Below are 15,304 nucleotides of genomic sequence, written 5' to 3' on the forward strand. Positions count from 1 at the left end.
CGACTTCAACGGTAGTTGGCTGCCAGCTAGCTCTATATAAGAAAAGCAGGCGCCGTGCCTGGCCAGTGCTTGGGGGACACTAACGGCGCGAAGTGATGTGAAAGACCATTTTGTAGAGCCGTCGCAATTAAGACTTCATACATGAAGCGATTTTCGTATGTGTGTCTAAGAACTTATTTTTTAGAGTACTAAGCGTAAAATATAATCGTGATTCTTGACCCATTGATGGCATTGAACTTTAAACGGTATTAATGACAAAAAAATAAATTATTATAATTATTTTTTAATTATTTGTTCAAAATAAACCATTATGTTTGTACACATCGGTACATACGTATATGTATATATTGTTATTTACATGATTAGTACACGTATAAACTATTATTGTCGTCGCGTTGCCCTAGCTCCCGAGCATACATACATATATTAATTCGTCTAAAAATTAAAATATTCGATCAAAACAAATCTATAAATATATATTTGTATGTATAATTTCAATATTTTACGTACAAACATATAACTCAGCGCTGTGTTTGCATACGCTCATGCATGACTTCAGCGCGAAGAGTTTTTCCGATATCGCTCGATTCGGTCGAAAGCTGAGCAATTGCAACGAACGTGAATGAAACATGCAAGTGATTAAATTTTAATTTTCTTTTGTTATTTTTGCTCATTTTTCTCTTTAACCATATTATAATCACTCGCAATTGTTGCTACATACATATGGCGATGTGAACGAAATTTTGAAAATGTTGAGCTGTTGATCAGTTGCTTTTCGACACTCTGCGCACATGGAACGCTTTGTAACGTCGCGATTATTGTCAAAATTTGCTGCATTCGTTTTAATTTCGTTTTGCGTGAAAATTTAAAATTTTGCAAACAATTAATTAATTAAATAAGAATAAACAATATTTTATTGGCATACATAGCATGTCTGTGTGTTTGTGCGCGTGCGTGTAGACAAAATTTGTTGAAATGATTTACGAGAGTTCTTATGACAGCGGTCGTCTGCCGTACAAACCGGATTTGGCACGTGGCTATTGGAGCAAATCCAGCGACTTCATATTTACCGGCATCAGCTTGGCTTTTCGCTTAGATATCTTCTCCATAGCTTGGATTGTATTCACATATGCTGGTTGTGAGTAAATATGTCTAAAGCAAAGTTATGAGAAGAGCGTTCGGCGTAAAATAATTACATTGAGAGGCAGCATAACAAACTGCGCATAATTGTTGTTTTTCTTTTGAGCATTTATTATTTTTTTTTGTCAACAAACATGAAAATAAACTTTTCTGTGTTTGTTTCGTTGCATTTTTCAAAAACAATTTATTTTTAGGCGCTTCCGTCATACCGTATATCGCAGCTTTATTCCTATTTGTTGTTCCACTTTTCGTAATGCAATCGTTTCTGGGGCAATTTTCGAGTAGTGGCTTCATATCGGCATTTCGTATAGCGCCACTCTTTAAGGGTGAGTATTTTTAATTTAAAAATTTATGCAGATATTCCCTGTTTCCTTAAGCTTTAAGTATATTAGCTGTCATTAATTATTTATATTAAGAGTGATAATTAGTTGATAAGCGAAGCATTAAAAGCACTTCTTGGAAGAGCAAGTTATGTGACCATATATACATACATACATATTAAGATTAAAAGGCCAAAAAAAGTGAACTTCCCAGAATTTTTTAGTCCAAAAATTCGTACACATTTTAGCAAAACTATTTATTTGGAAAAAAACTACAGCTGATCTCCAGGAGCTGCTCTCAAAAAAAAGTTTTACGGTGAACACTATATCTCCCCATTAAATCCTCTTTCGTAAAATTAATTTTAAATCTAGTAATTCATCGAGGGAATAAGCAAAATATTTTTTTTTTACAAAATGGCGATTTCTAAAAATTTCGGCCTTAAATTGTTAAAAAAAGAATTTATCTGTGAGAAAAAATCTGCTAACAAATATATTTAAGAAGCTCGTGTTAAGATTTGAGGCTAATCGCTTTAGCCGTTTTCGAGTAATGTTGGTGACCGACTTTAAACACATTATTTTGAGAAAAACTTGTACTTCCAAGCACACTGAAAAACCTCTCCAAATTTGTTACAGGCAAATTTCGAAAATATTCACCGGATAGATATGTGTATAGTGTGTGTATTCTTAAATATGTATATGTATGTACACTAAGAAAATATAATTAAAAAAATCGATTTTTTTTAATTATAACTGTATACTTGTATAACCCCTTAATAATTTACATTAAGACTAATAAAATAATAAAATCGATTTTTTTAATTATAACTGTATACTTGTATAACCCCTTAATAATTTACATTAAGACTAATTAATTAATAAGATAATATATTAGTTAGTAAGTCCAATTTCAATACTGTCAATTAATATCAGAAAAGATAACATTTTTTAAAATCTCGTGAGTCAGAAATTTATATAATTGTTATTCATTATAATTCGAGCCCAACTAATGGCATGAACGTATTAAAGTAGTATAGTAATAGAATTTAAATTATTTCGTTCTAAAAAAAAATATTTTAATTTAAAAAAAGTATTTATTTTCAATACTCAGGAATTGGCTACATTAGTCTGGCTGTGAATTTGGGTATACTCACTTATTACAGCGTTTTTGCTGCCGTACCATTACTATATTTAATTCACTCAATGCGCCCAACTTTACCCTGGAGCTGTGAGGGCATCAAGCATTGGTCATACAATTTTACAGAAAACGAAGTGCGACATGTGAGTAAAAACAATGTTTAAATACTTGTGCGATATTTTTTTTTTCAAAAACTTTATTAAATACTAAAAAAAATATAGAAATTCATAGAAGTGTATAAATGAACCATAATAACAAAAATTACTCACTTAGTAAACAAGATAATCAACTTTATATTTTATTTAATTCTTCATATTAAAGTAAAGGTTAGAATAGATTTGGTTACATCAGCTAACTTGCTCGATACACATATAGATAAATAAAAAGATATATAAATGAGGATTGCACCGCGATCCAAGGTCTATTACACCGACAAACATAGACACACATGTTCTTTGTAACGCCAGCTGGTGATTTGTGATCAATGTGATGCCTCTATATTTTAACCTTTGACCAGGCCAGCAATCGTCGTGCAGTCTTTTCGAAACAGTGTGAGTAGAGAGCTTGCGTGTTTTTCTTCAGCTGCCTTGCACATGATCTTGACGTTCCTGCATGCCTTATAGGCATTTCATCTCAACCTTATCCGTGTATTAGTCCCTAGGGAAATTTCATTGTCTATCGTTTTCTATCGTTTTTAATGACTTGCGCATTTCATTACTTGTTTTGGTAGTCAAGATAATGGCACTCTTGGCATTCTCATCAGCTATTTTGTTTTCCGGAACGCCGTTATGGCTTGTAACTCAGTATATACATATGCAGCCGTTTTTCGGCAGTCATTTTCTGACGAAATGCATTTATTACTGCTTGGTTATCGCCGTATATATTGATACTATTTACGCCATTTCCTGCGTTGTTGGCTATCTCAGCAGTTTTCCTGACCGCAAAGACTCCTTTATTTCGGTAGCTTGAAGGGTCGCCTGTGATAGGATCTTAGAGTCTCTCTATTTTTAAGTTTAACGAGTAAAGTGCAAGCTAAGTGGATCTATCCTTCTTGTGTTGAGCCTTCGATATTAAAGTACAGAATATCAAAAAAAAATTATTATATTTTGTAGAGTATACAACTTCATATAAAATCTATGAAACGAGCTAGGGATATTTTTTCAAGTAGTTTGAAGCGTTATTTGAATTTTTCTATCTGTTAGGGGGTTACATGGACTTACGGGTGTCACAAAATCAATTTTTTTATTGTCTTATTAAACTCTAGAACCCCTCTAGAGTATTGTCCTAAATTTTCAATTTGATCCGAGTAATAGTTTGGATATACAGCCTTGAGAACTTGTGCGCTCGAAGCCAGCTAGGCTAAGTGCGCCGTCTTTAAACGCGTTTTTATCGAAACTATGTTTTAGAAGTCGGTTCGCAAGATTTTGCAATCGATTTTCATGAAATGTTACACAGGTATTTGAGATACAATTCTTAAAGACTTGGGCGATAGATTTTTTTCGATTACAACTATTTGAAAAAAAAAAATGTTGCGAAATTTTCACCGAAATTTTCAAATTTTTTTGTAAAAATGTCGGCCAAAAATCCAGTTTTCAGTTTTTTTTCTTTGTCCAAGTTCTAAGTTAAGGTTTTAACTAAAACATGTACTTTTTTAACTTTGGGTGATCCTGAGGAGTTATCCTGCCAACGCGGTCGTATCTTTTTTCCGACAGAGTAAATTTCAGAACTTCTTTGTACTAATAAAAATTGTAATAAAATATTTAATTTTTTATATGAGAAATTTAATATTTTTTGACTACCACCACCCACACTAATGTATGCACTATATATATATATTAATTTAATTTCAGCTTTGCCATATTCTATCAAATGACACACTGCCACCAAAGAACAGTTACTTTTGGACTGTAACGCACCAAATACCTTCGAACTTATTTTTAAAGTAATGCTTATTAAATAATATAATTATAGTAAGAAAGGGCGTAAAAGTACCGTATTTTCTAACACATTTTTTCAGTTCTCGTTTTAATCACATGGAACTATTTGACCCACATAGCGAGGGTTTCTATATCTCTTGGGAGATGCTGCTTTGTACTTTGCTCACATGGGCACTCATTGCGGCCATATTCTACAAATTCAACAGCTTTGAGAAGGTGGCTAAAAATCTGCATTATTTATTAAAAATATTTTTATTACATATATTTTTTTAATTCTACAGCTGAGCACCGTGCTGCGCTACAGCATATTTACTGCCTTCATCCTGCTATTAATTGCTGTGATACGTTTCGCTTTGGTACCGCAAAATCCTTTGCTTTCGCTATTTGATTTCTTCTTACCGAGTTGGGATAGGCAACTGGCAAGCTTTCCCTCAGTGGGCATATTCGTGATATCAGCATTTGGCGCCGGTTGGGGTACCATCATATCCCTGGCCAGTTTCAATAAATTCAAAACAAAAATTACACAAAATAGTTGGATCATTTGTGTTGGGCAAATGTTAGTATTTCTCTGCTTCGGGTATATTGTCTATGTGACTGACATTTTTTATGATGGTGAGTTTGTGGTGAATTAGAGACCGATATACATTTTATATACACTTTATATATACCGTTATGAGTACTTAATAAAACCATTTGCAGAAATTAAAAAAGCATATAACAGTGAAAATTCACGTTCATATGTCTATATAAGCAAGTTGTGGGTATTATTTCTCTCCACCGGCAGCGTGATGGCGGAAATGTCGTGGTCGAATCTATGGTGTATTTTATATTACGCAATGTTGTTCTTAGCGGCGCTAATCACAATTGTATGTACAATTTCGCAAAATTAATTTTCCCATGCTAATAATTTTAATTTTATTTCAACAGAGCATTAGCTTGCTTTCAACACTTCAGAGCATTTTTGACGAATTCGAAGGATATCGCACGCGTAAAACGGAAGTGACGCTCATTGTTATTGGCCTTTTGGGCATATGCTCGTTATACACGTGCTCCAATGTAAGCTAGGCGCTTGCCACTAAAATATCAACAAACTTATTTTGTTAATCGAAATTTTTAATTTTTTTTCTAATCACAAATTTTGCAGAAAGGTGTCTTTTTACATGTGATTTTCTCCAATGACACGGTCGTCACGCAAACCGCGCTCAATCTCTTGCTATTTTTCGTTGTATTGTGGGTTTACGGGCGTGTACGTTTTCAGCGCGATCTTGAGTTTATGTTAAGTCAAAGCTTCAGCACATGCAAGATTTATGTGTTGCGATTTGTGTCTCCTCTGTGCCTGATAGCGCTTTTGGTATGCACTTTTTAATTTGCTTTAATTTTTCTAGCTAATGTTTAGTTATTTCTATATTTTGTAGCTGACAGCGATTTTCATTTCCGTTCTTTACCACTATTTGGGCACAACGGTTGTACAAATAGCTGCGCTGCTATTTATTGTGCTGCCCTGGCTGTATGTACCTGGTTACATGATGTATATTATGTTACAAACGACTGGCACTTTTAAGACGCGCTTCAAACGCTGCTGCCGCCCCATGGACTGGTATCCCGTGGAGTTAGAGGACCGACAACGTTACGAGCAAACAATGCGCAATGCGGATATGACGCATCAATTGCATGAGCTTGAGGAGGAAACTGTGACATAGCTAAGAATTTGTTTGAGTTTAGCTACAAATGTGATTTTTTATAGGAAAAAATGTTATATTTAGCACTGAAAACGATTTATATAAATATGAAAAATATATATGTTTTTATACATGACTGATTTAGTAAATTTAATTTCGAGTTTTTGGTAGTGAATAAGTTGTACATATAAGGATGTATTCTTGCCTAGTCTAATATGAAAAATCGGAAGTTTTTTTTCATGATTTGATAGTTTAGGTGTTCAAAAAAATTATATCTCAAGTTCTACCTAACCGATTTCTTTGAAATTTGATATAAATCTTGCCTTGCATAGCTGCCTCGGATTTTGGAAAATTTAAATTTTAAGTTTTTTTAAATTCGAAAAAGTAAAAAAAAGCGAATAAAAACTTTTTTGTCAAGTCGTAGCTATTTTGTGTTTTTTTCTTTGTCGAAGGTCAATCCTATAACGACATCTTTACTAATGAAAAATTGTTTCCAATATGTTTATGTTATATGTTAGACCACTACAAGGATTGAAATAATCCCTTACTCCATCGTTCTGTAATTCGACAATTTTTTGGATTTTTTTTAGTTATTTTACATTCTTTAAATGTCAATAAAAATCATCTACATCATGTTACGTAGATGGACACCACACATTAGAAAATATCACATATTAATTAAAAAACTTGGTACTTTTGCAATTTGTAAGATCAAGGAAAAAAATGTATCTATAAAGTGTTTAAGTTAAGTTTAAGTGAACCCAAAAACGAAATCAAATTAGATCCTGAATGTATAGTGTAGTCATTAGTCAAAAAAATGTATTTATCATCCATCAACTTGTTCTTATCAAGTTTATTGGTCATCAAATTTCCTGGTAATCATTAGGTTCAATATTACAGACAAGAGCAAGCAACAACAACAAATTTAAATTTAATTACTGTTTTTCAAAGAAGTTTTCTTATAATTTGAAAATACGGATATGATGTTGACTAACGTCACGTTCACCGGTATATATTCTGTCGCACAAACTAAACCAATGCATACATATAATATACATATGTATGTGTATATTGTACATACATTACAAACATTACTCTGAACAAATTCTCTGACGACATGCGATAATTGAGTCTTGAGCATATTTTATTATTATTTTTTTAGTTCGTGCCTATATATATATATATGTATGTATGTGTGTATAAGCACACAAACAGGTATTTTGATTCATTACTTCCCAGAATAACAACAAAAGTTGTCCAATGCCCTCTGTGCGCATTTAAGAATGCATTGACTTGGTATTATCATAATAATGCAATTCACAAGAACTCATTATGCCTTTGCAAATTTGACTGTTGATAATATTTTGCTGCCTTTACCCAGAGAGCAGATAAGTATTTAAAAATAAATTTAAAGGATCGCTAAATAATGATAGCTGTTGCTTATTTTTTATGTGTTTTATTTAAAAAATAAATTTTAAAAATCCAATTTGAGCAAATTTGGTACTGGCGGTCCATCCAACAGCTCAGTGCTTATATCTAAGGGTATACATATCTACATAGCGCTTGTTAAGTTTGTCTCCACAGTTTTCAGTTTATATGTACATATATACATATGTCGCATGTAAGAAAGCTTTCTTGAATTTAGCCGATTTATGAGAGCATATATATACAAGCTTATAGCCGATTTCGACCAGATGATGGCTTTTAAAAGAAGTCCTTCATTGTAAGGATACCTTTCAAGCATTTTTCAAGTCAGTCATATGCTTTCATATATCAATAATGAAACAGTTTATATTACATTATTGCTTTATTTTAACAATTTAATTTTCAAATTCTTTATAATATTCCTTTCCACATTCATCAGCCATGGTTCTACTAACATTTCCATGAATAAAGCAAATATTAATTTGTAGTTTAGTGTAATAATTTAATTTGCAAAAAACGTCACATCATTACTGTTATTAGTCTATTAGTTAGTCGCTCATTAAGTACATTAATTTCTTGTAATTATATGTATCATACAAAAATTCTGGCAGACACATAGTGGAGCTTAAAAGCATAGCTGCTGATGGTACTTTTTTGTTTTGTATACGGTAAGCTTAATGGTTTCAGTTGTTATACTCCTGCAACCAGTTGCTACAGAGTACAATAGTTTTTTTTTTACAAAACGTTTGTGTTCGCTTAATGTTTGTGCTGCTTGTCATCAAACTAATGCGTTGACACGAATTATTGCAATTAAAAATAAAGCATTTAAAGAGGAACTTTAATCATGACAGGGCCTAATGAAGTATTGAAATCAAAAATGACATCTCGGGCAATCATCATCATCATCAGCAAAAAATTACAGCTATATAGACCAAGATAGATAATTTTTGAAATCGAAAATTAACGTAGGAGGGTAAAACCTTTTGGAAACTAAAGATTAAATAACAAAACTAAAATAATAGATAATAATTTACGGCCTATCTGAGGTCGCGGAGAGTAGGAGCGTGGTTGAATTTAGCTCGATTTCCGGCAAAACTACGGGCTCTATAGAAATAAGATATAGTGCAATATTGTTGGTAATGAAAAAATCTATAACTTTTGTCCAATGCTTTTTTCACATAACCTCAAAATTTATGTGGAAAATTTAAAAAAGTTATATATTTCAGTTTTTAGATTTTTTTTATTTTTAGTTCATAAAAAAACTTATATTACGATTTTTTTTTAAACTTACCTTTTTATATCGCAAACAAACGGTATTTTTATTATTTAAAATATTAAAGAGAAAACCTTATTTCGACTTAAATCGAAAAAAACCATTTTCAATCAAAATTCTCACGTCAAAATGTCCCACTTTTTTAAAAAGTCATTCGACTTTTTGTTTGTTGAAATCTCTGAAGTCTAAAAAATATATACATTACTGCATTAAAATTGCAAAAAACATTTTTGTGTATGCCTACAGTGAAACCCACTGAAATGCCACACAAAAATCTGAACCTTTACAGTGTTGGCCACTTAAAAGAGCTCGCTTAAGTGCTTCAATGCGAGTACTAAGCCCAAAAATTTTGGTTATTAAGTAGGTTCGGTACTTAAGCGGGGTTTACTTAAGGAGTTTTACTGTACTTACTTATACTTTTCGAAAATAACCTCATATAAGTTCAATACATTAAATTTTGTTCGATAATTTCTGTTGAATTGAGAATTCACCGGTTTTTAAATGCTTATCAGTTTCTCGAAAAAAAGTACAATAACAATAGCTGTAATAATAATCAACATGCAAATTATTAAGTGAGGGATCAATGGTGTTCTATAATACATATATTGTATTAATTATATTACATACATAGAAATTAATTTTAAATGTGTTTTCCTCTGCTCTCAGTCGCTAATGTCGCTCACATTTCAATGCAAATTTTATTCCCCTATCTTTTACATATGCATCTGTAATCGTATGCAAATTATTTAAAATATTTATTTACATGAGTTTCACATAATTACATACTCAAACAAATGCGCTCAGTGATATGCATTTGAGTAAATAAACAATGTCAAGCGATCATTTAGCTTCTCATGCACTTGGCATTCAAATAACTATCGCTTTACTTCGACATTCAAAGTACTTGCTATTAAATATATAATACAATTCACAAAGTTAAATATTTGATAAAAACAATTTACAAATATTCATAATAATTAGTTGAAATAGTCTAAGATTCAATTTAATTGTACCACTTGTCGAGTTATGACTGCCACAGTTCTCTCAAATCCAATCTGAGCTGAGGCTTTTGGTTGGCAACAAGTAATTTCACCAAACTTAAGCTACGCATTAATGTGCTCTCGATGGATTTTTTTTATTTACTCTAATATTCATATGAAGAGAAGATGCAATAAATAAATTCTAAGCTGTTATAATCTATCTGCTTTGATATAAGTACATATGTATGCCATTATTTCTTATGTCGTTTGTTTGTAGTACAAATTACTTTGACTCAATTTTTCCTTAGTAAATTCCTCAGAAAACTCGGAAGTGATATTATTGATGATACATTCTGGTTTCTTTGTAAATTGCGCCCTTGCCGTACCGTAGCTGCCGTATTATACCATTTTGTTAATAGAAAAATTATTCCTTAATCATCCAAAACTTAACATATTTTTCCATCCGCTTCCCCTCTTATACAGATGTGCAAAAATTTTGCAGTACATAATTTGAATATCACCGGTCTTCTAATACAATTATATAGGATATGAAAAAGCAAAATATATTTGATATCATTAAAGGACTAATTGCAAGTTTTGAAAAAATCGATATCTCAAATAATTTTTGAGTTAGAGCCATCGTTCTGTTCATCCGCGTTAATCTCCATACAACATTTTTCAAATTTGCTGCAGTATTAACTCGAAAAGAAATAATCCGATCATCATGAATTGCTCTGTTGTGTATATAACTCTATATACGAATCAATAACGACCAAAAATTTGGAGTAAAATTCAACGCCGCCATTTTCTAAATTTTTGTTTTGATTGTGGATTATTGTACGGAGAATATCTTCTATTTTAATGAGAATTTTTATTTCTTCCACGTAAAAGTTGGAAATCACTGCAGCATCGGGGGACCTTTGTTTTAGCGTCTTCGGAGATCTCACATAACTCAAGAAATATTTAATATTTTAGTTTTCAAAAACCCTGAAAACTTTAAAACAGTCGATAGAGTAATTTTTTTTCATTCCCAAATATCGAGGTTTTTTGTTTTGCTATTACACTAGATACATATGCCTCTTAAGAAACTCTTAGTAATAATTAATTGCCTTGTGCGCGTATTACCAGAGTATGGCTGCGGTTACTTAACCACCATGTCAGGGCATCAATTATTTATTATACAAGATGCCTTCCAAAGTAAACAGGACTTTTTGAATCTAGCGCCTCTTGTGGCACCATCTATATGTCGACTGATGCGTTAGAATCTGCTATCTTTATCGATTGTCCAGTGAGTATTTCATGACATTTCATTGATTGGAAGTGAAGTTATTGCGTTTTAAGTGTCAGTATGTTTGTGTTATCGGTGCAAAAATGAGCTTCGAACAAAGAGCCAACATTAAATTTTGTTTTAAAATTGGTAAAACTTTTACCGAAAGATTTCAATTGATGAAACAAGTTTATGGCGATGATTGTCTAACCCGTAAGAAGAGCGCATGAGTGGTTCAAAGTGGTTGTGGAAAATTCCATCGAAACAGTGAGTGAATTCATTAAAAATCACCACAAATCATCAATAAAATTCATGGAAATGGAAGTGAACATATCCGAAATATCGATTTATCACATTTTGACCGAACATTTGGGCTTACGAAAGGTGACGACCAAAAATTGGTCAGAATCTCCAATCGACGCTTGTGACGGATTATTTGACCATAAATCACATTTTAACCGTTAACCACTCCCCGTATTCATCTGATATGGCACCGTGCGACCTCTTCCTTTTCGGAAAAATGCATTTGCCCATGAAAGGAAAGCGTTATGCAGACGTAGAGGCCATTCAAAAGGCTTGCACCGGCATACTGGCGGCCATACCGCCCAACGAGCTAAAACGCTCGTTCGACATGCTTTTATTTGGTTATATTATTTATGCACTATTAGAGACGTCAGTTGTATTTAAATGGTGTTTCCGATCTTCCTATCAATTATCACATTGTATTGGTATGCTCTTAAAACGAAATGGAATTGCAAATTAATCGGATGATGAAATTACGTCGTAATGAGTTTACGTAACTAGGGTTGTACTCGGCAGAAGTTTTGCATTTATAAACTTACATATACGAGTAGTATATGTATTAGAGTGTGTCATTCTGAGGCAACCTTTTTTTTTAACTGAAAATAGGCTAAAAACTTTCGAAAATGTGAAAAAGAAAGTCACTCAAAAGAGAGGAATCGAGTTTACCATCCCTACTGGCAGCCATCGCGTGCACATATAATAACCTCCGCACAATAACCACCACAAAAAAAATGATTTTTTTTCCATGTAATTTATATGGAAAACAGAAAATAGGCACCTCTTAATATTAATATTAACAGCTCATCTTTTGAGTGACTTTCTTTTTCACATTTTCCAAAGTTTTTAGCCTGTTTTTCAGTTGAAAAAAAGGTTGATTCAGAATGACACACCCTAATATGTATGCATGCCCTCTAGTCTTAAACTCAAAACATATCCGCCCTTTACTCCTCTCAACCATAGTGATAAATATATACATTTAATTTCTGTATATTAATTTATAATTATAGCAAAATGCGATCGCACACATATGTTCCATCATTTTCTGTAGATATGCGAACAGCTGCATTATAATTAAATGGTTTCATCTGGTAGTCCATATTTGATGCGCAAATTCATTATGCATAAAGCTCTACTGTAAATCGCTGGATTACAAAACGCTAGCACTCTTATTCACATAATTCCACAAAGGGGTATATACATATGTAATATGTGAAATTATTATGGTTTTAGTCTAATTGAAAATAGTTTACAAAAAAATTATAGCTGATCTGATCAAAATTGACCCGGACTGGGTAAATTTTTGCATCCAAGAAAGACGGATCTTTCTTCCCCACGACAATGCGAGCTCTCCAACATCTTCCTACGTAAAAACAAACTAAGAGGTTCAGGTTGATGAGTTCAGAACGCATGTTTTAGAGATGGCTCAATGGCTCAGATTGATAAAAGTCGTTCGACAATTGGTTTAACCGCAAGCAAAATAGATGTTTTTGCAGGCGTAAAGCTCATGTAAAACCTTATTAGTAAACAATTTTTTAATTTATGTAAAATACTCATCAATAAATCCTGCTCTTATTGCCAGTAATCAGATCGCTTTAGGATTAGTTATTTTTTAGTCCAGTTTTAGTTTTATTTCTAGTTGTATACCAAAAATTCTTCTATTCGGTTATTGTTGTTGATTCACCGCAGGCTGTCTTTATGATATGCAAGCACACGCAGAGATGCAAATCGAGTAGGATTGCTCTGCCCGTCATTACATTGTTACTATTTTCAAAATATGACAGCGAACACTCAGATATACTCCAATTTTGTTTTTTTATACTCTTGCAACTAGCTGCTACAGAGTATTACAGTTTTGTTCACCTAACGTTTGTACGTATCACCTAAAACTGGACAAAATGTTCGAATTTAAAAGTTTTTTTCCATTTCAACACCCTTACTTAGAAGAAAGAATCATTTTGCTGATTTTCTCCTCAAAAACCGGCGATTTGGGACACATTTTTTATTTTTATAAATTTCTGGGAAAACCTGAAACCAAAAATTTGCGTGATGGGTAGCATACGCAAAGGAGCGAAATTTGGAACACGGAAGCGGGCCCTCGAACGGATGTGGAATTTGGATATTATACTTCCGGTCCGAAGTCCTAACCGGAAGTCGTAAGCCGGAAATGGATGTAATTTTTATTATATTTATTTAATTTCCGATGTCTAACATCCGGTTAGGCTTTTAAATCGGAAATAGTGTACCGTAATCTTACTTCCGGTCCGGATGTTGTAAAGCGGAAGTATAATTTACATCCGTTTCCGTTTTATGACTTCCTTCTTCGTTTTCGGACCGGAAGTATAGTACCGTAATTTCACTTCCCTTCGGTGTCATGTTTCCAATTCCTTCCCGTACGCATGTCTCGCTTCCGTGTTTTCAATTTCGCCCCTTTTCGGATGCTACTCTCATCACGCAAATTTATGGTGCATCCGTCGCCGCTTCAGAAAAAATTGCATTCAATTTGGTGCCAAAATCTCAGATTTCTACCAGGCGATCAGGAGCATGTAGCAAGCAACCGCCGAATACAAGCGAATACAAAAATGCTTATAACTTCTAAACTACTGGTTGTAGAGAAAATATAGAAAAGCAGAAATTTGCAGAATCCCATGGGGCATATTTTTATAAAGGAAATTTTAAATTTGGATTTACCCAGAAATTTACAAAAATAAAAATGTGTCCCAAATCGCCGGTTTTTGAAGAAAAAATCGTCAAAATTATTCTTTCTCCTAAGTGAGGTGAGTAAGTGTTGAAATGGGGTGTGGAAGGATTTCCAAGTATTTGTCTATTTATTTCGAGTCCAAAACTTTTAAATTTTTGATGACACTTGGTATGCAGGTCTTTAAGTACAATAATTTTTACGAGTTTGTGGATCACGCCCACAATTTAATAAACTTTACACAAATAATGCCTTAGTGTATGCCATTATGACCAAAAATTGTCCAAATCCAATCAAAACTGTTCAAGCCTCTTGGTACCGAATATGTGGACCTCAGTACCTATAGTTGACTTCTGACTAGAAATATCGTTCAATGTGTCAGATGTACAATTGAAATTCAGACAAGATCCGTATTTCTGTGTATCGAAAATGGATTGAATTGGTGATTGTAGGTGAGGTAGCTCAATGAAACTCAGGTAACATTTTTTTTAGTATGTGGCATGATAATATCTAGTTAATAGATGAAATCGGGTCGATATTACACCAACTTCTATATACTACGTATAATGATCTTCGTTTTTCTATCAAATCTTATGTTGAATTTGTCGACCAATGTCTGTAAAAGTATAAGTTATATATACCTAGTATGTGCATATATAAAATTGCTTAGATTCCCATCCTCTGGTTGAGGTTTACATCTTAAGTTATTAATCTGTTTGATTCTTGCAAGTTGCAAGAGTATAGTAAAATGTTCTGTTGCACCCGAACTTAGCGCTTTCTTACTTGTTTTTTGTTTGGTTTTCTATACATTGAGTACCGAATGCATGTACATCATACATACTTATGTAAACACCTTGAACTTCATATGCCTACAGCACTATATTATTACATACATATGTACATACAAAGCATTGCAATTTTCGTTGATAAATCAACGAAGTTCACAGGCAACGGCGGTATTTCGAAAAATTGCATGCGCTCAGTGTTATCGCTTATTCGCCGCCAACGACAATAGAAAGAAAGCAAAAGCAACAATTATATTGCATAGTATTCATATATAAATAGTGTACACACACACACATAAGATAATAATAATAATTGTATGTATGTATGCTTGTTTAATGCGATGATGAGAATGATCGGCGCGGCT

The 15,304-nt window shown here is 32.9% G+C and overlaps 1 protein-coding gene across 1 annotated transcript; it reads left to right on the plus strand.

Moving 5' to 3' along the window:
* The first annotated feature begins 758 nt into the window (after window positions 1-758).
* LOC126753964 (sodium- and chloride-dependent glycine transporter 2-like) lies at window positions 759-6,347 on the plus strand. The gene is made up of 10 exons (XM_050465756.1): window positions 759-1,138; window positions 1,335-1,466; window positions 2,569-2,738; window positions 4,446-4,537; window positions 4,613-4,748; window positions 4,814-5,144; window positions 5,232-5,398; window positions 5,460-5,588; window positions 5,677-5,883; window positions 5,948-6,347. Exons 1-10 carry the CDS (start codon window positions 976-978, stop codon window positions 6,230-6,232), a joined length of 1,812 nt encoding a protein of 603 aa, XP_050321713.1. The 5' UTR covers window positions 759-975; the 3' UTR covers window positions 6,233-6,347.
* The last annotated feature ends 8,957 nt before the right edge of the window (window positions 6,348-15,304 follow it).

The sequence above is a fragment of the Bactrocera neohumeralis genome, chromosome 3 (genome assembly GCF_024586455.1).
Source record: "Bactrocera neohumeralis isolate Rockhampton chromosome 3, APGP_CSIRO_Bneo_wtdbg2-racon-allhic-juicebox.fasta_v2, whole genome shotgun sequence".
In the NCBI taxonomy this organism is placed as follows: Eukaryota; Metazoa; Arthropoda; class Insecta; order Diptera; family Tephritidae; genus Bactrocera; species Bactrocera neohumeralis.